Genomic DNA, 23,368 nt, shown 5'->3' on the forward strand with positions numbered 1-23,368 from the left:
AAGTGAAACATTGATACTTTATAAAAATACTATCAAGGATGTAAGAAATAAAACATACAAGCTTTGTTAACAATATATTTGGTATCCATTTTATCAAAGACTTTCTGGTTGAATATCTATGTGTTCAACAATAGTTTTGTTTTTAAAAAATGTTATGATTGAAAAGTTGTCACAAATTTATGATTGAGAAGAATATCACAAAGTTTGTATTTCTAGAAGTCATTGAAAAGTGAATGACAAGCTTAGCTGACCTACACTGAGCAGATCACCAAGTAATTACTCCTGAGTGGGTAACATGTTTTTTTTTTTATGCTGAATGCTCAAAAAAATGTACTGTTCAAGAAACAGAAAGATGGAAGACCAGATATCAGGGTATGAGATATCAGATAGCTAGCAGTAGATGGCAGTTATCAGGTAATGTTTTTATTGTGAATAATGCACTTTAAACAATTTTTCAGTATTTTTAGTAGAGAATTTCTGTTTTATTATTTAGAGCCTAGCTGTGACACATTGTGCTCCAGTAATTGGTTTGTGTCCTATATAGTTTACTACTTCTCCTAGACACATTTGTTTAGTAAATGTCTTTGTTTCCTTAATGAGCTTTACATTTAAGCACCAAAGTGGATAGAGGGACCTTAGTAAATATCAAATAACTGAAGCTATTTGTTCAACCTGAAATATCTATATTATCAAAACGTTAGGTTTGATTTTCGTATAGGGGCACAGTTGTATCATGTATAAATTAGTCTTTCAATACAACTAAAGGATAAGTGAGAATATTCAATGTTCCACTTGTAGGTTCTTTTACTGGAAGAGGTTATGCTGTTCAATAGTGTCAGTGAATGTAAACGTCTCAAATCTACCTTTTTACCAAAAATGAGAATAAACAAATTTTGATTTTAAATCATCCAAAATATAGTGTAGTATCAAATTCAATAGACATCTCTGGCAACTTTAATGCTTTTGTTCCCCTAGGACAGTATACAAGTGTAACCGGAAGCTGCAATTTTGAAACAACTTCAGGAAATTGGACTACAACTTGCAGTCTTACTCAGGACTCTGAGGATGATCTAGACTGGGCCATTGGCAACAGAATCCACACCGAAGGCCTGAGCCTAGACTCTGACCACACACCAGGTAAGCCTAGCAGCAGCACTCAGGTGCAGTAAGGCACTGTTTGTGTGTGTCAATGCCAGAGTGTGTTGCTTATTTCCTTTTGGGAGTTCGTACTGTGTTTCTGTTGGTTAACCCTATTTTGTGTGTATCTTACAGCACACATAGAGAAGACTTTTCCTGTGAAATATACTAGACACTACAGTTAACAAAAGAAATACTGAAAATATCCACTCTGAAATATTTTGAAAGTTGGGAAGTCTCTTGCTTTTGAATTCTTACACTTTAGCTAGGGCCTGCAAAAAAAAAAAAAAAATGATCTGTTTAACATCCAAGAAGCAAAAGGTACTTTGGAAAAAAAACAGAACATTTAAAAGCATTTATCTCTCAAAGATGTATCTTTCAAATATAGTGTTGCCATTTAGAGTCTCCAGAATGCAATTTGAAGAAACAACTGTTCTTAGAGTGTTATATATATATTTCAACATTTTATCATGTTATTATTTTAGCTGCTAATGGGTGGCATTCCTAGGCAAAAGCAACTGAGGTAAATAAGCCTTTGGTATGAGGTTTTATGTTAATATGACTGGAAGAAAAATTATATTTACTGTTTTCCATACCTGTAGGAATTAGGAGATGAAATTTCTCCTGAAGTCCTTATTTTTTAAGATTTATTTATTTTTATTGGAAAGTTAGATATACAGAGAGCAGAGAGGAGGAGAGACAGTGAAGATCTTCCATCCAATGGTGGCCACAACTGTTGGAGCTGAGCCGATCCGAAGGCAGGAGCCAGGAAGTTCTTTCTGGGTCTCCCACGCAAGTGCAGGGTCACAAGGGTTTGGGTCATCCTTGACTGCTTTTCCAGGTCACAAGCAAGGAGCTGGATAGGAATTGGGGCTACCTGGATTAGAACTGATGCATATAAGGTGAGGATTTTAGCCACTAGGCTACCGTGTCAGGTCCATGTAATGGTATTTTTATTAAGGGCTGTAGAATATTCATTTGCCTTTTGAGATGCTGTTATGGTAGTTTTCATTTTGAGTAAATTCTTGCTTGTTCTCTGAGCCTGTTTCCATTTTATAGCTTTTAAAAACTCCAGAAACGTAAATCTAGCATCTTAGAAATCTGGGGAAGACACGGTTGCACAAACAAAATTGAGCACAGTTGAAAACTGATATCATTACATGTCCTGTTTAAGGGTGTGGAACAGGCTGAAATTATAGCAGCAGGAGAGCCATGAGAGTAAATCTGAAGAGAGCATTTGCTGTTTTGGAAGCGAGGTGTAGTGCAGATCATTTTAAAACACCACGAGGCAGCTTTAGTTTCTGAACAGGAAAAAAAAGACTGATGTTGCCTCCAACCTAATGGAGTGAATTTGGATCAGTTAAAGTAGGGTTGTCTTTTGTGATTTGACTCTAGCACAGGTGAGTATGATTTTCTTAGGGAGCTGAAAAAAACAAAAATATAGCTTTATTTTGAATGTATTAACTGTCCTTATGGAACAATTACCAGCTTTATTATGCTACTGCACAATAACTGAAAAACAGTGGAATTGTCAAGACTGTAGGTAATCTCATGTAAAAGACAAATAAGAACTTTCACTGTCTACTCTTCAGAAACTTGGAGTTGGGTCGTGGATGTGACTAATGTACTTTCGGCACTCTTATGTTAAGTTGGCATTGTGATTTAAGCAAAGAGCAGTTTGATCTTCAATTTACATAGCTTTAATATTACACTAAGCAATCCCCAGTTTTCAAAGTGTGTCTAATTTTTTAAAGAGTTTAAGTGAAGTTTATACGTTAAGTTCTAACCTCCCTCCAGGACATGAGTTGAGCTAATTCAGATGTGCAGTATAAAATCTGTATCCCAAGAATCTTAAGAACTTGCACTCATGAAATTATACAAGCAAAAGTTAAGTTTTATACTGAAAATATGCAGAAAATATTTGATGTTTGATTATGTAGGGGAGGGGAAAAATCAGATCTTTCTAAGGAATACCATATCCCAGGGTACTACATCTGGTAGCATTTAATTAAAGTATGATAGATTTTACAAAGTTAATTGTAATGATACATATGTCCTCCTTTTTAGCATAATGGTGGTTTTTAATTTTTAAAAATTTCTAGTTTAAAATTTTTAAGTTTGATGATGTTTACATAGTTGATCAGGATGAGAAAGGTCAAAATCAGGGGAAAGTCAGCAAGACCATTGTTTGCACATTTTCTTTTTTTTTTTTAAGCAGTATCATTTATAACTGCACATTTTCTTTTTCTTCTTCTTGTGTCTGGGGCAGTGGAGGATACAATAGGAGAGACCAAGCCCAGCCTCCCAACCATCCCAGGGTCCCCATTGTGGAGCATGTTCCATGGGTTCTGCTCAAGTGGTTTCAATAGTTCTAAGATGCTATTGATTTCACTGCTCCAAGGATGAGAAAATCCTTACAAGATCAGTTGGCTGACATAGTCCACCTCAAAGTCTCTATTTGCCCAGAAATTTGCTGTCAAGTTTCACTGCAGTAGTTTATTGATTTGTTCTGCCCTCCTTCCTCTGCAAGCCAATGGGTGCTTGCAGCTCAGCCCAACCATGCCAACCACATGCTTGGCCCACATGTTCACCAGGGGGAGTTGAAGTCCAGTCAGTGTGAACCCCAACAGCCCCCACTTAACCAGCCCCCCCCCCAACTCTGGTTCCTGTGCCTGCCAGCATGAGCAGTGAACTGCTCTGGTCTGTCCTACATCCCATTCAGCTCTCTTGTACATCATTGGTGTTGAAGCCTAACTCAAACAACTCTACCCTCTAGTTCACACTCATGCTATAACGTACCACTGCCTGTCCAGCCCAGCCCACCCAGAGTCCTGATTCTCATGGTCACCAGTGGGAGTCGCAACCCATCAGGGAGTTGCAACCCATCAGAAAGGTGCCCACAGCTTCCCCACTGTACCCACTCCCAGCCTTGGATTTTGCACTTTCTAGGTGGATCTGCATTCTAGCTTGACCAAACTTCTCCCCCAGTCCCAGCACTTGCTAGCTAATGCTGTGGCAAAGCCCAACACACCTTCCCTTATGCTTGTACCAGTGGATACAGTAATCCCAGCTTGGCTCTCCCTGTAACCCAGTTCACATGTAGGCCAACAGGTATTGTAGCCCTGTCCAGCCTGGTCTGCCCCTAGTCCCAGCTCTCACACTCACCAGCAGGAGCAGTGGTCCAGCGATGGAGTCCCCACTACTTTCCTACTAGGCTTGCATACCTCCACCTTTCTTGGGTGTGCTGGTGAATGCTATGGTCCAGTCTGGCATGGTCCATCTCACCTTGGGCACATGCCAGTGGGTACTGTATCCTGACCCATCCTGGTCTGCCCCTTCTTTCTCTGTTCCAGCTGCTTGCCCTAATGTGAACTAGTTGGTGCTGTGGCCAAACCCAGCTTGTCCTGCACCCCATCCTGGTTCTAAGATCACATTTCCCCCTCAAAATTTCATGGCCAGATGGCCTGGGGGCTTCAGCTGGCGCCACTTGTATCTGGGCTACCTGACCCAAGCTCTGCTGCTTGGGACCCCGCCCCTGGAATTACCTGACCTCTCCATTTCTGATCACCTGGCAACCAATGGGCTCAAGCCTTCATACCTGAGTCTAGCCTCTGGGGCAAACCGACTTACCTGGCTTTGAGCACGTGGCCACATGATGGGCTAGAACCTCCAGCTCCGAGCCCCACCAGACCTGAACCCTACCTCCTGGGAGCCAACCCCTTCTCTGAACAGCTGGCAGGCCAATGGGTCCAAACATTCAGACCTGAGCCTAGTCCCTGGGATGAACTGACCCTCCTGGCTTTGAGCACTTGGCCAACTAATGGGCCAGAGCACATGGTCAGCTGATGGGCTAGGCCCTTCAGACCTGAGCCCCACTGCCTGGGAGCCAGCCCCTAGGACAGGCTGGCCCCTCCAGCTCTGAGCACCAGGTAGGCTGATGGGCCCAAGCCTTCAGACCTGAGCCTAGCCTCTGGGACGAACTGACCCACCTAGCTCTGAGCACATGGCTTTCTGATGGCCCCGAGCCTCCAGACCCAAGCCCCTACTGCCCAGGAGCTAGTCCCATTAAGTAACTTTTTAAAATTGGAATAAAAGTCAAAAGTAGATCATAATTAAATAAAACAAATAGTGTGCTTCTGTAAAGATCTATCCTATAAATGTTTTTTCTCATTCTACAGAATCACTTATAAATATAACGGACTAGTTTATTGATTTACCACTAATTATTAAATACAGTCTGAGAGTTGAGACTTATGTGCTTTATTATCTGTCTTAATAATTCTGAATTTGTATATCAGAGTATAGTGATATAAATACGTAGTTTTCAAAGAATCAAGTGAAGATTTATAAGTGTTTGAGAGTGGTTCTATTGCAGCCTTGCTAGATAAAGAATGACTGTTGTTAAAGTATAATTCATTGTAAGATGCCATAATTTAGGGACACAGTAAATAGTCCCTGGATAATTTATACATTTTTGTTACAATTTCTTTTGTTGTAATTTCAAGAGGCTGAAAATGTGGCTGAAAAAGAAGTTTACTCCTTTTAAATACTTAAATTTATCTGTGTTAACATTACAAATTAAAGACAAATTTGCAACAGTGGATTCTAAATATTCAGGCAAACTTTTGTCTTCCTGAAATTGAAACGGATAAAACTTCACACTGACATGCGTTAGTAACTCAGCCAAGATGTGATTTTGTGATTTAGTTCTGGACAGCAGGATTGTGAAGAACCAAAACATGCAAATTAGAGGAGACTAGGTAGAATGTAAAACTAGGCCCAGCGCCCAATAATTATTGGAATTGAAAACTTTCATGTTGACCCTTATGTGACATTGTCCTTCAGTACAATAGTGTGTAGTTAGGCCCAGTGAATGTTGGTTTTATTCATTTTAATGAAAAAAAAAAGAGTGATGCAAAGAACAGAAGGTGTTGGGCACTGTGTCTCCATGCAGGTGCTTTCTCTGTCTTTTTCTTTAAACATTCATTTATTTATTTGAGAGTCACAGTTAGAAAGGATGAGACATAGAGAGAGAGGGACCATTTAATCATCACTAAATGAAATTAGATAGTAAGGAAAATGTGTAATAAGGAAAGGTGGTGGTAATATTGAATCTTTTTTCAAAATTTGAGAATTTAATATATATGTATATATGTATACAGACACACATATATATAGAAATGGATTTTAGGGATGAAACAATAAAATTGTATTATAATGAGTTATATATTATTTTTAATTATTTGAAAGAAGGCATAATGAGAGAGGTTGGAGGGAGGGAGAGATTGATTGATTGATTGATTCATTCATTCATTCCATTTGCTAGGTGATTCCCCAAATGTTTAAGTTGTTGGGGCTGGGCCAGGGAGAAGAACTCAGGGTTTCCTACGTAGATAGCAGGAAGCCAAATACTTGAACTGTTGCTTCCTGCCTCCCAAGTGGCAGGAATTTCATTAGCAGGAAATTGAAATCAGAAGCAGAGCTAGGATTTCAAATCAGACAAGGATATGGGTTGCAGAATCTCAAGAAGTGTCTTAGCTGCTATGTTTATTATCCCTTAATTAAGAAGCTTGTAAATTGTAAATGAGAGAACATGTGATTACACTTGATTCGGATTGCTGCACACACTTCAAACTGGCCTTTTGAAAACAGAATTGAAATTATTTAAAGGAAACCGCTGAATTAAGGCATTTTATGTAAGGCAACCTTCATTCAAATGACAAGATCTATCTATCTATATAATGTGTGTACAGGTATTCATCTAGAAGAAGTGTATAATGGAGGCTAACATACTGGGAAGTAAAGATATATTGCAATATGCAACACATCTCTACTCTTGAATAAAAGATGAAATTCCAATGAAACTGTTAAATATATCTTGACAATAGTTTCTGGACTTTTATCATTCAACCTGCCATGTGATGATATACTTAAATAGCAGAATAATGAACCTGTGATTGTGGTTGAATGTTATAATATAAGGGAAATCAAAGAGGGGGTTGGCATGGGGAGGATGGGAGGGGAAATCCATAATTCCATGGAACTGTATCATGACAAATTAAAAAAAGGGAGGAGGGAATCCAATAAGTAAACACATAAATAAAGAACGTGTCTTATAGACAACATACATTAAAACAAGAAGAAATCATCTGGATTATTTACATTCTAACACCATGTGATCAGAGGAATTATTCTGAAATGCAAGGTTTTAAATTAAAATTCTTTCGGTAACTACAAAAGTGATTAGGTTTGTGTCAGTGCACATTCACTTTTTCCGTCTGCTCTAACTTTTTTACATTTGAGCTCAGGTGGAGCTAAAACCGGGGAAGGCTGTTTCAAATCTGATATATACACAATCTGCTTTTGAGAGGGAAGCAGATTAGTTCTCATCCTGTCTGTCACATTGTTTAAGAATGAGCTGTAAAATACAATCTTATACAAGCGTAATAGCTGAGACTAAAGATACCCCCTCTTGCATTCTACATAGGGTGAGTGTTTCATACTTTCAATTAAGCCTTAAATATACAAGAAAAGTAGTTATTATACCTTATTGGATTATACCATAGTTCTGCTTTATTTTAAGGTTTATTTATTTCAAAGAGTTAGAGAGCCTTCCATCCACTGACTCCCCAGGTGGTTGTGCTACTCAGGACTGAGCCTGGCCAAAGCAGAAGCTTCGGCTGGGTCAGCCATGTATGTTGCAGGGATGCAAGCAAGCGTTCGGGCTATATTGTATTGCTTTTTCCAGATCAATATTAGGGAACTGGATTGAAAGTAGAGTAGCCAGGATACAAACTGACAGTTACATAGGATGCTGGGATCATAGACTCTGACTTAATGTACTGTGCCACTGTACCACAGTGCTGGCCTGATAAGGTTTTCTTACTTAGGATAATTTTATTATATTGGAAAGTCAGATATACAGAGAGGAAGATCTTGCTTCCATTAATTCACTCCCCAAGTGGTCGTAATGACCAGAACTGAACCAATCTGAAGTCAGGAGCCAGGAGCCTCTTTGGGTCTCCCACGCAGGTGCAGTGTCCCAAGGCCTTGGGCCATCCTCAACTGCTTTCCCAGTGCACAAGCAGGGAACTGGATGAGAAGCGGGGACCCTGGGATTAGAACCAGTGCCTATATAGGATCCTGGCACGTGCAAGGTGAGGACTTTAACTGCTAGGCTACCACGTTGGGCTCTAGGATAATGTTTTAAAGTGTCATGATGAAGTACAGTTTGAATACATTGGAAATGCCCAAGTTGTAAAAGGCAGCAGGATAGTACAAAACCTAGATACTTCTGCTTAAAATGAAGTTAGGTTTAGCAAAAGTTTGTTTTTTCATGAATAAACTATAGTTTTTGCTACAATTGAATGATGGGATCTGGATATATCTGGCTATGTGTGCCTGATGTCCTTATTTTGTAAATCATAAAACAGATGCCATCCTTGCAAAACAAAATGTAAAACAGAAAAATCTCTCCCGTGTTTTAGTTGAAACTGTGTTCAATGTCCCTAACTCCAGTATTGAGTGACACATATATTTAAAAAAATAAGCGTAGAAGACTGTTTACTAATGTTTTCAAGTTGCTTCTATTCCTACTCTTCTAGTTCTTAGGTCATGTTGCTGCATTATTTTTTCCTTGATAGAAGTTTTTTTTGTTGTTTTTGCTTTTCCAACCTTCATAAGGGTTTTTAGGTGAAGTGAGGTATTTTCTGCAAGGAATGTTTGGTAGACGGAAGTCATTTTCAGTTTCCCATATAATATATCAGGAACTTGGAAGGCATTGTAATAAGAAAAAAGTGAGTAAACAAAATCAACTCTCCTCGGGTCTCTTAGAGACTTGAGTTCATAGGGCGAAACAGGAGAAGCAGGCAGATCTAGCGGAGTTCAACTGGCTGGAGCAGAAGCTCATCTACAGAAACACCTAAAGGAACCAACACCAGGGCAGAAATGCTCCACTGGTGGACAGATGGCTGTAGGTGCAACGTAGGAAGGTTTGAGATTAAAATTGCAGGAAGTTGTACTTTTTATGAGTTTTTACCTTCAAGTTTTCATAGCAAACAATAGAAAAAAAATTCTGCTTTAGGCAACTGTTGTGAAATATCCTTTGTTTTATTTTTATGAATAAAAAATATTTTGTCAGAACTTAACTTACCTAGGGAAGAGAAACACCCAGCAATGTTAGCAGACAGGGTTAGGATTCATTGAAAGTACTGTGTCATACACTTTCCATGCTACCTACGAACCAATATAATATTAGAAGAATGATATTATTTAATTTTAATGTATTTCAAGTTCAGGGTAAACCACTGCAAAAAAGTATAAGCAACATATGTAACTGGGCAAGTTACATATGTAACTTGCATAAAAATAGAGTCATATGAAGGCATAAAAATAGAGTCATATGAAATGTTCAAAGATTCAGAAGACAGAAAACATAAGTGTAACAAGTTGAAAATAGTAACTAAAATGCTAGATAGTAATTCAACCAGATTACTGATTATCTTAAGCACTAGTCCAAATTCTTCAATTAGTGCAATATTGCAATGGAACAGAAAGACTCAACTGTATATTTTGATAAGAAGCATGCATTTAATAAAAGAGATCAAGAGTGAATGAAAGTGGTGGAGAAAGCATTAATCAAAAGAACATGGCAGATTGTCTTCCTTGCTCCTAATACTTCTTCACCAATCAAGTATAAATAGACACCCCAAGAAAATGAAAGTCTTTAATATATAAGTGCCTAACACCAGAACAGCAAAACACATGCAGCGAGAAATGAAAGTACCTCAAGGCTTCATGGATGAATCCAGGAGAATGGTTGGTGGGGACACTCACTCTGTCAACAAGTAACAAGAAATCAGGAAGGCCTTGACATCAGTTGATGAGTTGACATGAGTCAACCAGATCTAGCGGTCATCCACAGTTCACTTCACCCAACAATTGAATGCCAGCATTTATAAACGCACATCAGAGTTACCAAGGTAAGCTTTGTTATAGAACATGAGATGCACACTAGCAAAGTTTAAAAATATAGAATAAAAGAAAAACTTTAAAAAATGTAGGATCATAGAAATTATGTACTCAGCCAACAGTGGAATTAAGATTAGAAACCAGCCACCAAAGGGCAGTTGTGAAATACCAAAAACAGATGGAAAAACGAACTTCAATATGAGATGCAAGCCAAAGTACTCTCTAGAAAAATTTAGCATGTTTTCAACAAGTTAAAAAGAACATGTAATATCAAAATTAGTTTCCTCTAAGATGATGCTTACAGAAGGATTATAGCAATAGATATGCATGCCAAATAGAAAAAACCCTAAAATCCATACTAAAACTACCGGTTTAGGAACCTGTAAATGAAGAGCAACTTAAATACGAAGCAAGCAGAATGAGAGCTGTAATAACAAGTAGAGCAGATATTAAGCATGAAATCTGTAGAGGAAAATCAATGGAACCAAAATAGTGTTTTGAAAAAAAGCAAAATCTTTCTCTTTGTTAAGTGAAGCAAGACAAAGATTATAGAAATTACTAATAGCCAAAAGAAAAGGGGTCACTGTTACTGATTCTTACACATTAAAATGCCGCAAGAATAAAGGAATGGTTTGGAATGGCTTAAATAATATAAAGACTCTTGAATCACATTCAATTTCCAATCATAGCTGACTGACACTAAGATTCAGTATCATTCAGTCCCCAGCATACATTCTGTATCTGTTCTGTGACTAAATAAGAAATCTTTTCCTGAAACACCCAAATCTGGGTAAATAAGGATAAAAAGAAGACAGCCTCATAGTATAAGTATTTGGTCACTTCATGCATGATAAATCCAAGTGAATTTTGTGAACCATATGTTTGTAGTCATAGTCACAATTTTTTTTTCAGCTTTAAAGAATTAAATATTATGGTCTAACTTGCAAAAAGAAAATGAATTCTGTTTGTGTGTTTAAAAATAAATGATATCTGTACATAATTTAAATGCTTTCTATCCCATGCTATAAAATGTATCATTGCACTAAAAAAATTATCTAAATCTATTTCAAGGTAGTGGTCAGTACTTCCTGTATGTCAACTCTTCTAGCCCCAAGGAAGGATCTACTGCAAGAATCACTACCTCCAGATTCTTCCCAGCAAGTCATGGAATGTGTACAGTTCGCTTCTGGTTCTACACGATCGATCCTGGGAGTATGGGAGTATTAAAGGTACAAAGAGAGACAGGTTTGTCTTCTGTATTGTACTGATGTAGTTTATGACATATGTTGAGCCACATTTTACATTTTCTTTGTATTGTAATTAAACTATCAATACTGATTTCATTAATTTCTTTCTGGGCAATGAAACTTGAGCACATGGTACTGTTGTTCATTTTCATCTCAGTATTTAATCTCGTTCATGACTACCATCTGAACTCAGTTAAGTGCTTGCTGTTTAAAAAATTATTAGATAATTAAAGATTTGGGGGCAGATTCTACACATATATTCTAATAATGATGAAGAAATATGAGGCATGATGATTATATTGTCTGCAAACAGGGATAATTTTAATTCTTCATTTCCATTTTGAATTTCTTTTCCCTGTCTGATAGCTCTAGCAAGGACTTCCAATTCTATGTTGAATAGCAGTGATTGAAGTGGACTTCCTTGTGGGAAAGTTTCCAGTTTTTCTATGTTTAGCATGATTTGGTATGGATGTTTTTGGTAAATTGCTTCGATTGTGTTGTAGAATGTGCTTTATATGCCTGTTTTGGTTAGGAATTTTAGCATGAAGTGGTGTTGGATTTTTATCAAATGTATTCTCTACATCTATTGAGATGATTATGTTTTTTATTTTTCATTTTGTTGATGTGGTGTATGACAAAACAAAAAACAAAAACAAAAAACAAAAACAAAAAACAAAAAACCTAGCAGCACGTTAAAAAAAGTTACAAAACGTTTCAGTACTTTTTTTTCCGCTCCCATCAAAAACCAAACAAAAATAAAGTGCAGCACCCATAAGCAGCTCTAATGTCTTAAATAGGTTGCTGAGTTTATAATTTTGTATGAAAAATTTCAACGAATTTTTCATTCATTATGAACAAATTTTGAGGTTGAGTTTTAATTAAAAGATTGCATTATATTACAGAAAACATCTTGAATTAGTGCCTATTAATTATTTGATTCCTTATTTTGGTATAACTTAGGAAATAATTCAGATGTGTGGAAAAATAAGTTCATTTTGGCAATAAAAATAATTTAAAGTCCATGAAAATAGGCACTTTCCAAAGTTTGTTTAAGACGAATATTTTGAAAAACTATACATAGATTTAAGATTGGCTCTACAATAAATTCATCTCTTAATTCACTTATCCACATTTGTAGTGTCTTTTAAAAGTTTGAATTTTTAAAAGATTTTACTTTTATTGGAAAGTCAGAGATACAGAGAGGAGGAGAGACAGAGAGGAAGATCCTCCATCCTCTGATTCACTCTCCAAGTGACCTCAGCGGCCAGAACTGAGCAGATGTGAAACCAGGAGCCAGGAGTCAGGAGCAACAGTTCTTCCAGGTCTCCCACACAGGTGCAGGGTCCCAAAGCTTTGGCTCATTCTCAACTGCTTTCCCAGTGCATAAGCAGGGAGCTATGTGAGAAACTGGGCCACCAGTGCCTATATGGGATCCCGGTGTGTGCAAGGCGAGGACTTTAGCCACTAGGTTACTGCGCAGGGCCTCAGTTGGATGTTTTTTTAAAAAATGTATTTATTTTCATTTGAAAGTCAGATTTCTGTCTGCTGGTTCACTCCCCAAGTGGCCATAATGGCTGGAACTGAGACAATCTGGAGCCAGCAGCCAAGGAGCCAGGAGCTTCTTCTGGGTCTCCCATGCAATTGCAGGGCCCCAAGGCTTTGGGCCATCCTTGACTGCTTTCCCAGACAACAAGCAGGGAGCTGGAAGGGAAGTGGAGCAGCTGGGACACGAACCAGCTCCCATATGAGATCCCAATGCATGCAAGGCGAGGACCACAGCCATCAGCTATCATGCTTTGCTCCTACAATTGAAATTTTTATCACATTTTCACTTTTCTATATTAACACTTATTTGGTTTTAATTTGCTTTCCCATCATAAAACTATGGATTGAAAGAATATACAAAGGTATTAAATCATAATGAAGTTTTTGCTGCATTCAAAGTTTACATTGTTTTATGATAATTAAAAATTATTTATAAAATATGTTGATCATTATTATGTTACTAGGTATGTGTTCAGGCAACTTTTAGAACCAAAATAGATATCACTAAGTTAGCCTAACAGTTGATTTTTAAACATTTTTATTTTTTCATGATACAGTTATATAGATTCCAGGATTTCCCTTCTTCTCTCACCTTCTGTTACCCCCTATATTATTGCAACAGTTGACTTTTAGAAAAGTGTTTCAAGCAGGGCCTGGTGTGGTGGTCTAGTAGCTCAGGTTCTCACCTTGAATGTGCCGGGATTGCATATGAGTGCCGGTTCTAATCTAGGCAGCTCCACTTCCCGTCTAGTTTCCTGCTTGTAGCCTGGGAAGGCAGTCGAGGATGGCCCAAAGCCTTGGGACCCTGCGCCCACGAGGGAGACCTGGAGGAAAGTTCCTGGCTCCTGGATTCAGATCAGCACAGCACCGGCCATTGTGGTCACTTGGGGAGTGAGTTATTAGACAACGGTCATCCTCTCTGTCTCTCTGTCTCTCTTTCTCTCTGTATATCTGACTTTGTAATAAAAATAAAATAAATCTTTTGAAAAAAGGAACTGTGTTTCAAACATTGAGTTATTATTGCTATATAATTTGCTTAATATAAAATTAGAGAAAAATTATATTAAATAGTTTACTTCCTAAAGATATTAGCTATTATGGTTCTTGAAAGTAATGGATATTTAGATGTTATTAACAAGTCTTTTCTGTGTGTTATTATTAAAGGAACCTATTAGGATAAATGAATATTATTTCATCAAAAGAAATATGCTTATTTCTGTATACGCACACATATATATGTATAGTAACTTTATACTTCAGTGAGTTTCCTGTGGTCATACTATGAAACTATTATATGGAACTCTTAAATAACTCTGCTAGTTTTGGTACTATAGCAATAGAACTACGGGGCATAGTATATAATTTTTCTACTCTACATATTGATGATATGAAATACTATATTTAAAAAGGTATAAACTTATACAAATTTATATAAATGTTATATAAGCTTGTCTAATTTTAGTGAAGTTGATCTGAATTAGTTTGGGCTGGTGGTAGGGCCAAATAATAGATCAGGTATGTTGATATATATTGGAGAATCTAATGCTTGTAGTACAGAAGGGAGAAGCATAGAGTTTTAAGACTCAGAACAAGAAAAAAATGCAAAAAGGGACATTCATTTGGTGCAGTGGTTAAATTCGGGACATCTTCCTCTCCTATGGCAGTGCTTGAGTTCGAGTTCTGACTCTGTTCCTGCTTTCTGCTAATGCGTGCTGTGCAAAGCAGAGTGTGATGGCTCGATTACATAGATCCTTCACAACCCTGGGGGATGTCCAGACTGAGTTCTGGGCTTCTGGATTTAGCTTGGATATTATAGGCATTTCTACAGTGATTTAGACCTCTGCTTGTCTTTCTGCCTTTTAAATATAATGAAAAATAAATTTTAGGAGAAGAGAGTTAGAAAATAAGCTTGCCACGAGCATGCTGGAATCACTGAAATTAATGGACAATGTAGAGACAAAAAGTGAATTATGAAAACAATTTACATTAGTAAATGAGGTACTGGTATGGTGGGTCAACAGACTAAGCTCTGCCTTGCAGTGTCTGTATCCTATTTGGGTATTGGTTATTCAACTAAATGAAGTAAGCTAATATTTTCATCCTAGATGATCCATTTCTGGTCCAGCTCCCTGCTTATGGATTTGGAGGGCTCAAGTCTTTGTGCCTCTGCACCTACGTGAAAGACCCAGAAGAGGTTCCTGCCTGCTGGCTTCAAATTAGCTTCGTTACAGCCATTTAGGCAATGATCAGTGGATGGAAAACCCCTCTCTCTTTCTCTCCTTTTCTTAAATCTGACTTTTAAATAAAAATAGTCAATATGTAATTTTTATAAATGAAAAATGAAATACATGTAAAACTTTTTCTATTTATTTATCAAAGTTTTTTTTTTTTTAATTGGAAAAGTAGTTTTTTTACAGAGAGAGTGAGAGACAAGAGGGAATGATCTGTGGTTCACTTCCCAAATGTCAACAATGACCAGAACTTAGCCGATCTGAAATCAGGAGCCAGGAGCCACTTGTGGGTCTTCACATGGGTGTGGGGTTCTTAGGACTTGGGCTGTCATCCCTTGGCTTCCCAGGCCATAAATAGGGAGCTGGAAAAGAAGTGGAACAGCAGGGACATGAACTGGTGCCCAAATGGAATACAGACACTGCAAGGGAGAGGATTAGTCTGCTGGGCCACAGCAGCAACCCCTGAATTGTATAATTTTAAATACATTTCTTAGTACTGAGAACAAACTGAGAAAGTAGGAGGGAACTTGATTGGAATAAATACCATTGTAATAGAGTAAAATTATTTATATGTTCTTTGCTTTGAGTCTTATTTTTCCTGGGTAAATTCTAGTACTTTATAAGTAATCGCTGAGGCATTTTACAAGCTATATTTTCAATATAAATATATATTGTATATTGTGTATATATTGCATATTATATATATTTTATAAGCTATATATACACAATATGTGCATTATATATAAGTATATATATATATACACACACACACACACACAATATATACACATATTGGAAACAGGCATATGTCTTAGTAGTTGTGATGTCTGTGTCCCACATCCAAGAGCCTGAGTTTGAGACCCAGCACTGTCCCCTGACTCTGGCTTCCTGCTATCACAGACTTCGGGAAGCCACATGCTGGCTCAGGTAGTTGGCCTCCCACCTCCCATGTGTCAAAGTGAACTCCAAGGTCCCAGCTTTGGCTTTCAGCCCAATCCTTCTATCATAGGCATTTGGGGAGTGAACCAATGGATGGGAGCTGTTCCTCTATCTGCCTATCTCTCTGCTTCTCAAACACATTTATTTTTGGTTATGAAGTTTAAGAGAATACAGAAAAATTCAGTATTTTTTCTTGCTTAAATACAGATTCTTTTTGAACAGTTCTAGGAAATGACATTCTTTTTCTCCTAATTTTTATTATTAAAAAATTAGAACTGGGCATTTTTGTGGATTTTAAAGACATCTCCATTCCCATCTTACTTCTGGTTGGTTGCATCTGCTAGTCCTTTTGCTTGGAATGTTGCTGACTGTTGACATTCCATCACACAGGATTTTGTTTCCTTGACATGGCTAATCTCCAAAAACTCATAGTCATTTCATGACATGAAGGTTCCACTGACCATCTATTTGCCTCGAAACTCTATTTTTTTCCATATTAATTCTGAGCATTTCCTGATAGAATGCTAAATGTTTTCTGTACATTCTTTTAATTTCTAAAGCAACTTGCATGATCTTTTAATAAAACCTTGATATAATGTAAACAATGTAAAGACTAGCTTTGTGTCTCTTCCAGTTTTTCTAGATGGTTATGCAGGAATGCTGCAATTGGTAAGATAAAATCAAGCAGAGTCTTATTAAATAAAAAATACCATGTGTAAGTTTATTTTATAACACAGTTTTTACAGATTAAAAATATAATTGACACTGAGTTAAGCAGCCCCACAGAGTTCACTCTTTCATTCATGAGTCATTGGTAACTATTTTCTGATTGCTGCTTTTTCAGGTATATACAATCGAGGAGTCAGGACTAAGTATCCTAGTATGGTCAATGATTGGAAATGAAAGAACTGGATGGATGTATGAACATGTATCTCTCTCCAGTAACAGTCCATTTAAAGTGACATTTGAAGCTGATACAGGTGGGAGTGAGGGCATCTTAATTGCCCTGGATGACATCTCTTTCACTCCAGAATGTGCTTCTGGAGGTAAGTGGTTATTCCATAAAACTGGAACAGGTAGAGTATCTACAAATGTAGACTGAGAATTCTGAAGAATTGCTACTTTTTGTCTCCAGTCCTATCCATCTATTGAATATGGTGGATAGTCAGAGATAGTTTTTCTGCCCATGAACTTTGTCATGACGTTTTCACGTCCTCCAGACAACAGAAAAACTCTGAACTGAGATAGTTAATAAACTCTGAAGAAATTTAGCTCAACAATGTGGCCTCCTTGTCTATTTTCTTTATACCTAAAGATTCATAGTAACTTAAGAGCTCTCAGGCCACTGCTATCTTTGGAACTGTCTTCTCTCCCCATGTTAACTTTTCCCCTTCCCTGCACTATTCACATTAACACATTATAACTGTGCACAATAGAGTGCTTGTGGAAAAAACAAAAACAAAAACAACTGTCACAAACTCCTTTACTGAGAAATCTCCATATAACTGAATTCTGTAGCTTTAGAATCCTTCCACATAAGTGAGGCTGCTTGTTCTCTTGCAAGGTATTCATTTTTAGAAAGATTAACTTATTTATTGGAAAGGCAGAATTATAGACACAGAGAGTAACCAGATTAACTGAATGGCCACAATGATCAGGGCTGGGCCAGGCTGAGTTCAGGAGCCTGGACTACCATCCAGATCTCCCACTTGGGTGGCTTTCGGGCCACCTTTTGTCATTCTCAAGGTACAAGAGCAGGGAGCTCAGTGGGAAAAGGAGCAGCTGAGGCTTGAAACAGCACTCACACTGGAGGCTTACATTGACACCCTGAGCCATACCACTGGTCCTGTTCTTCATTTTAAAGTATAGTGGGGTCATTATCTTTGTCACTACCAAATGCCTAATTTAAAAATCTTGCTTTCAGAGGCTTGTTTAAAAGTTCCCATGGTGGGACAGGCATTTGGCATCAAGCCAAAGCTAATCTCTTCTTTCCTACAATTGTAGTAGTATGGTGGCAAATTTTGAGAAGCGCTAAATAGGTAATTCAGTCATTGAAAAACTGTAATCCTCTGCCTGCAGTGCCGGCATCCCCTATGGGCACCAGTTCATGTCCTGGCTATTCTACGTCCAATCCAGCTCCCTGCTTGTGGTCTGAGAAAACAGTTGGAGGATGGCTCAAATCCTTGGGCTCTTGCACCTACATGGGAGACCTGGCCACTGGCTTTGGGCATCCTCCACTGCTTTCCGAGGTCACAAGCAGGGAGCTAGATGGAAAGCAGGGACTCTTTGAACCGGTGAATCGGGATTTGAACCGGTGCCCATATGGGATTCTGGAGTGTGCACGATAAGGACTTTAGCCACTAGGCTACCATTCCTGGCTCTGCTCTGCCTTTTAAATAAATAAACTGAAAAAAAAACCAGTTTAAATATGTAAAGCAGCAGTTATTGACTTCCCACTGCTATTTGGTTCTGATAATTGCTGTTAATATCCTGACAAATGCATGACTTGTACTGAGGCAAAGCGTAAATGTGACAGCCCTTCCAATAATAATGTTCCTCAAAAGTAGTGCAATCTTATGTATTTACATACAGTCCTTGACCTTGAGAAACGTTAAGACAGTTTTCAACATTCTTGGGTCATTTTCTGTTTAGCATATTTTTGAAAATTTATATTTTAATTGAAATAGAAAAGTTGTATATATTTGGTGGATATTATGTAATCTGATACATGTATAAACTATTTAATGGTCCATAAAGGGGAAAAACATCTCAAACTTTTACTATTTTTTTCTGGTAAAAACACTGAAAATTCCTTCTGTTAGAGTTTTAAAAATATATATAGTAAATTATCATCATCTTCATCCTTTTGTGAGATACAAAACTAGAAAGTACGTTTTCCTCCTACCTTACTTTCCCTTGACTGGTCATGTTTCATGTTTAATCATGGATGCAGACTCAAATCTTCAAACAGTTCTGTGTAATCAAAGTATAGTAAAGGTTAGATTTTAGATATGTAAATGTTGCAAACTTAGTATCTTCACCTATTCCATGAATTGATCTGTTTGAACAAGATTGTCTTTAAGATTCCTTTTTACATGCTACCTTACATTTGACTATGATTGCATCTGCACCTAAGATGTGGTGGCTTGCAGCATTTGAGCAGTAATTTGGGATTTCAGAGCAAAGCAATGTGATAAAACCAGAGTATAGTTTACCTCAGTGCCTCTTGGCCAGGATTTCAGGAGCCACCAGTTGATTTACATACTATCGATTTTTTAAAAAAAATTCCACTGTGTATCTTTTTAGAGTGTCCAATTTTTTAAAATAAATGTTACTCTTAATTAGAGTGTGATTCTGGGGTCACATTTAAGGCACCTTGGTTCAAATATTTTCATTTCAATAAAGAGTTTTGATGTTACTCATACTGTAAATAAGAATGCTGTTTCTTATGTAAATCTGGATAAGGCATATTCCTTACACATTTCATAGGGCTCATACAGTTCTGATTGGAAGGTAGTTTAAACACTCAGAATGATTTATACTTATTCGAGATTAACATCACCTGTGATAATTCCAACTCCGAGGAAGTATTTTCTTAATGCTGACCTGACTTGCTCTCTGTTCTAGGTCCCGTCACGCTACAGCCATCATCCTGTGATGTGGAGCAGTTTTCTTGCATTTACACGCCTCAGTGTGTCCCTCTCTCAAGGAAGTGTAATGGCCACGACGATTGCACAGATGGATCTGATGAAATAGGTTGTTCTCCTGGCCCCCCTCCTCAGCAATGTGGGGAAATGGAGTTCCCTTGCTCTGGGGGCCAGTGCATCCCATCCCTCCTGCTGTGTGATGGAGTGCCCGACTGTCACTTTAATGAAGATGAATCCAGCTGCCGTGAGTTATTATCCCAAACTCCATGCACCATGGGAGAAATGCTGTTTTGACATGATGGAGAGGACATGGCAGCTAAAACAAAGTTCATAGATTGCTGCCTAAGAGTAGTGAGATATGATCAAGCAAAGCACATGGTTTTTGCTTAGCATTTAGTGGTCACATTCTGTTAAACTTTCCTGACTTCCTTTTTGTTTTATCCTGGATAATTTATATAGAGAATGCTGTTAAGAATTTTTAATATTTTTGAAGAACAATTGTGATTTCTTCTGACTTTAAGATTCATGTGCATAGCTCAAGGAAAGGACTATAGACAAATTTAGTTTTAAATGAATACATACGTTGTTAGCAGCTGGACCTGAACAATCTCCAGAGCATCTGTCATGTCCTGAGGGGTTCATGGAATATTAAATTCTACGGATCTAAGCTTGAATCTCTTCCCCATAACATACTAGTTGTAGAATTTTAGGGCTGTTCTTTTAGCTGCCAATCTCAATGTCTTCATCCGTGTGTTGAGGATAATACTACCTAAATTTACAAGACTATGAGGATTTGAGCCAAGGCATGTCAAGCAGCTTGCCCTCCATTCAGCACTTTCTATTTGTGCTACAGCTTCGTATTTGTATTACAACTAGCCTACACCAGCTATTGAGGGATGGATATCTATTGAGATGGAGTTACACATATCTTAAAGCTAGTATATATTCATAGTGCAGTCTGTAATACCACTTTTTAGTTATTTCTTTGCTTGTTGGTTTATTATTATGATGTACTAATTTTTTTTTTTGGCAATTGAAGTGACAGAGGTCCACAAACTACGTTAATAGTCACTTTTTTGAGTAATCAAAAGCATCTTCAGGTATCACTAATAGAGGGGAACTTTGAAAAAAAATCTAAGGTTATTGTAGTTTCTCACTTAAAATAGTGTGCTTTATTGAATTACAACTATTGGAAAATGAGTAAAGAATGAAAGTGTCTTCGGATGTTTAAAGGTTTTAGCCTTAAAAAAGTGAAACTCTTACTGGTTTTGGCTTAGAGATTGGTTTTCTAGTTCCTCTTTTCTTTGATGCTCGTCATATAGAAACCTGTTCACCAGCATGTTTCATCATTTCATGGTGTTCTATTAGCCATTATCCTGGCAATAAATGAATGGCAAACTGATGGTGTTTAAAAGGAGAATATATTTATTACTAATGGATTGATTACCAGGAAATAGCATATGTAATGAAGCCACAAGTACAGTAAGAGTACAGGGTTTTATTTCCCATAGAATAAAGGGTATGGGAGGAGGGAACAGTTATATGAATCTAAAGTTAAGCAGGGCCACTTGCTAAGAGATGCAGCAATTTATTAAAAAGAAAAAGCAGCCGGTCCTATGGTCTCTATATTCTTTATTAACCCGCTGTTATTGCTACCCAAGGGCCAACTCTCCCTGCCCCAAACACAAAAAGTACAATTTGGCCCATAATTATGTACATTTGGGAAGTGATTATCTTGGCAGACTTTTGGAAGAAATTTTCAAGTTAATGAGTTGAAATTTCCTTCGGAAAGAACTATCTTCTCAAATATTAAACTAGGAAAAAAAATTAAGGATAACCCAAATAAACCCTTACTGTTTTATTATGGTAAATTAATCGGGGAAAAGGCATATTAGAAACCAACCATAAGCATTATTCTTTGTTTCAGCCAATAAGAGCTGTTCCGAGGGAGCTCTGGTGTGTGTCTCCTCCAACAGCTGCATCTCAGCTCACCAGCGCTGTGATGGCTTTGCTGACTGCATGACTTTCCAGCTTGATGAGTCCAGCTGCTCAGGTATTCCATTTGCACTCAAACTGGACCCTAACATTACCTGCAGATAAGAATATTAAAATATGAGATTCCAGGCATGGGGTAACAGAATTTCCCATATTGGTTCTGAGACTATAATAATGCTGACAATTAATTGGCAATTTTATCACAAAATTCATAGCATAATATGCTTATTCTGTCTGATGTGCACTAAATAAAAATCAAACATGTAGTTTTAATTTGATGTCATTTAAGATCATTAGTATCTAGTAATCTCTTCTGTAAAAGCTGGTTCTACAACAAAGGAATGCTGTATAATCTAATGTTATTAAGTTTTTGGGAAAAACCCCTAAGCTGTAGTTAAATGGTAGGTACTGCAGCAGTGCTTAAGTCCTGCCTCCAACTCCGATTTAGCTTTTTGGTAATGCACTTGGGAGGCAGCAGATAATGGCCCACGTGCTTGGGCTCCTGTCACCAACATGGGCTAGTGTCTCTGGCTCCTGATTTCATCCTGGGCCAGTCCCTCTGCTGTGGACACCTTATCTCTCTTTCTTTCTCTCTCATTCTATAACTTTGCCTTTCAGAAAAAAATCAACATTTGATCACAGAGGGCATGCTAAAATCCCACATAAAAGAGTGCACATCCTCTGGCACCTGAAACAATGATCTCAAGATAATTGCAGGAAAAACCAAAAATGATAATATTTCAAATATAGATGGGATGTAAAGAAAACGCTCAAATTTATCTTTTTACTTCTCTGGAATTCTATTGTCCACTGGACATTTCCACTTGGGAAGCTGCTCAGTCACTTTTTCAAAAAGCACCATCTTTCCCTTTAAAAATCTTCCTCCGTGAGGACAGTACTGTGGTGTTGCAAATTAAGCCTCCACCTGGATGCCCTCATCCTCATTTTTTGAGATCCAATTTGGGTTCCAACTCCTCTACTTTCTATCCAGCATCCTGTTAAAGCATTCTGGAAGGAAGCAGTGATGACTCAAGTGCTGGTGGCTTAAACAGCCATGTGGGAAACACAGATGAAACTCCAGGCGCCTGCCTCCAGAACCCCAGCCCTTGCTGTTGTGGGTATTTGGGGAATGAACCACCAAATGAAAGCGTGTAAATTCTCTCTCATCACTCCTTCAAGCAAATCAAAATAAACATTTTAAAACATTCATTTCTGATAAATCCCTCAACTTAGTGAATGTATCCACCAACTAGTCATGGGCCCTTCAGAAATTGGAAATATCAACTTTGATTCCCATGTAATCACCAAGATTTTACAACCACATTTGATTACCTGCTAAAGATATACAACTCTCACCCCCCTGCCCCAGTCCCACTCATTTCATTCATGTAGCCATGCTTTCCATTCTGGCAGGTACTTTTCATACGGTATTTTTATGCACTGTATAATTTTTTGCATGCTCCATTGGAAGCATAGGTTATTGGCAGGTCATGTTCATTTAACACTGACCTTGATGCAGGTATTATGCTTATATTCTCAATAATCCTATGAAATTGGTGCTATGTTTACCTCTGTTTTGTAGGAAGGAACTGGAGACACAGAGGCATTAACCCCCTTACCCTGTATTACACAGCTAATGCGTTAAGCTTAGATTCCG

The 23,368-nt window shown here is 37.8% G+C and overlaps 1 protein-coding gene across 1 annotated transcript in view; it reads left to right on the forward strand.

The window, feature by feature from the left end:
- MALRD1 (MAM and LDL receptor class A domain containing 1) overlaps positions 1-23,368 on the forward strand; it is a 143,888-nt gene that overhangs the window by 105,355 nt on the left and 15,165 nt on the right. The window contains exons 27-31 of the mRNA XM_040968290.1: positions 976-1,137; positions 11,179-11,336; positions 16,914-17,115; positions 19,697-19,960; positions 21,644-21,769. Of these exons, the coding sequence (XP_040824224.1) occupies positions 976-1,137; positions 11,179-11,336; positions 16,914-17,115; positions 19,697-19,960; positions 21,644-21,769 (912 nt within the window). The remainder of the gene's footprint in view (positions 1-975; positions 1,138-11,178; positions 11,337-16,913; positions 17,116-19,696; positions 19,961-21,643; positions 21,770-23,368) is intronic.

This window comes from Ochotona curzoniae, unplaced genomic scaffold (genome assembly GCF_017591425.1).
Source record: "Ochotona curzoniae isolate NIBS_2020 unplaced genomic scaffold, NIBS_Ocur_1.0 scaffold_4683, whole genome shotgun sequence".
NCBI classification, from domain to species: domain Eukaryota; kingdom Metazoa; phylum Chordata; class Mammalia; order Lagomorpha; family Ochotonidae; genus Ochotona; species Ochotona curzoniae.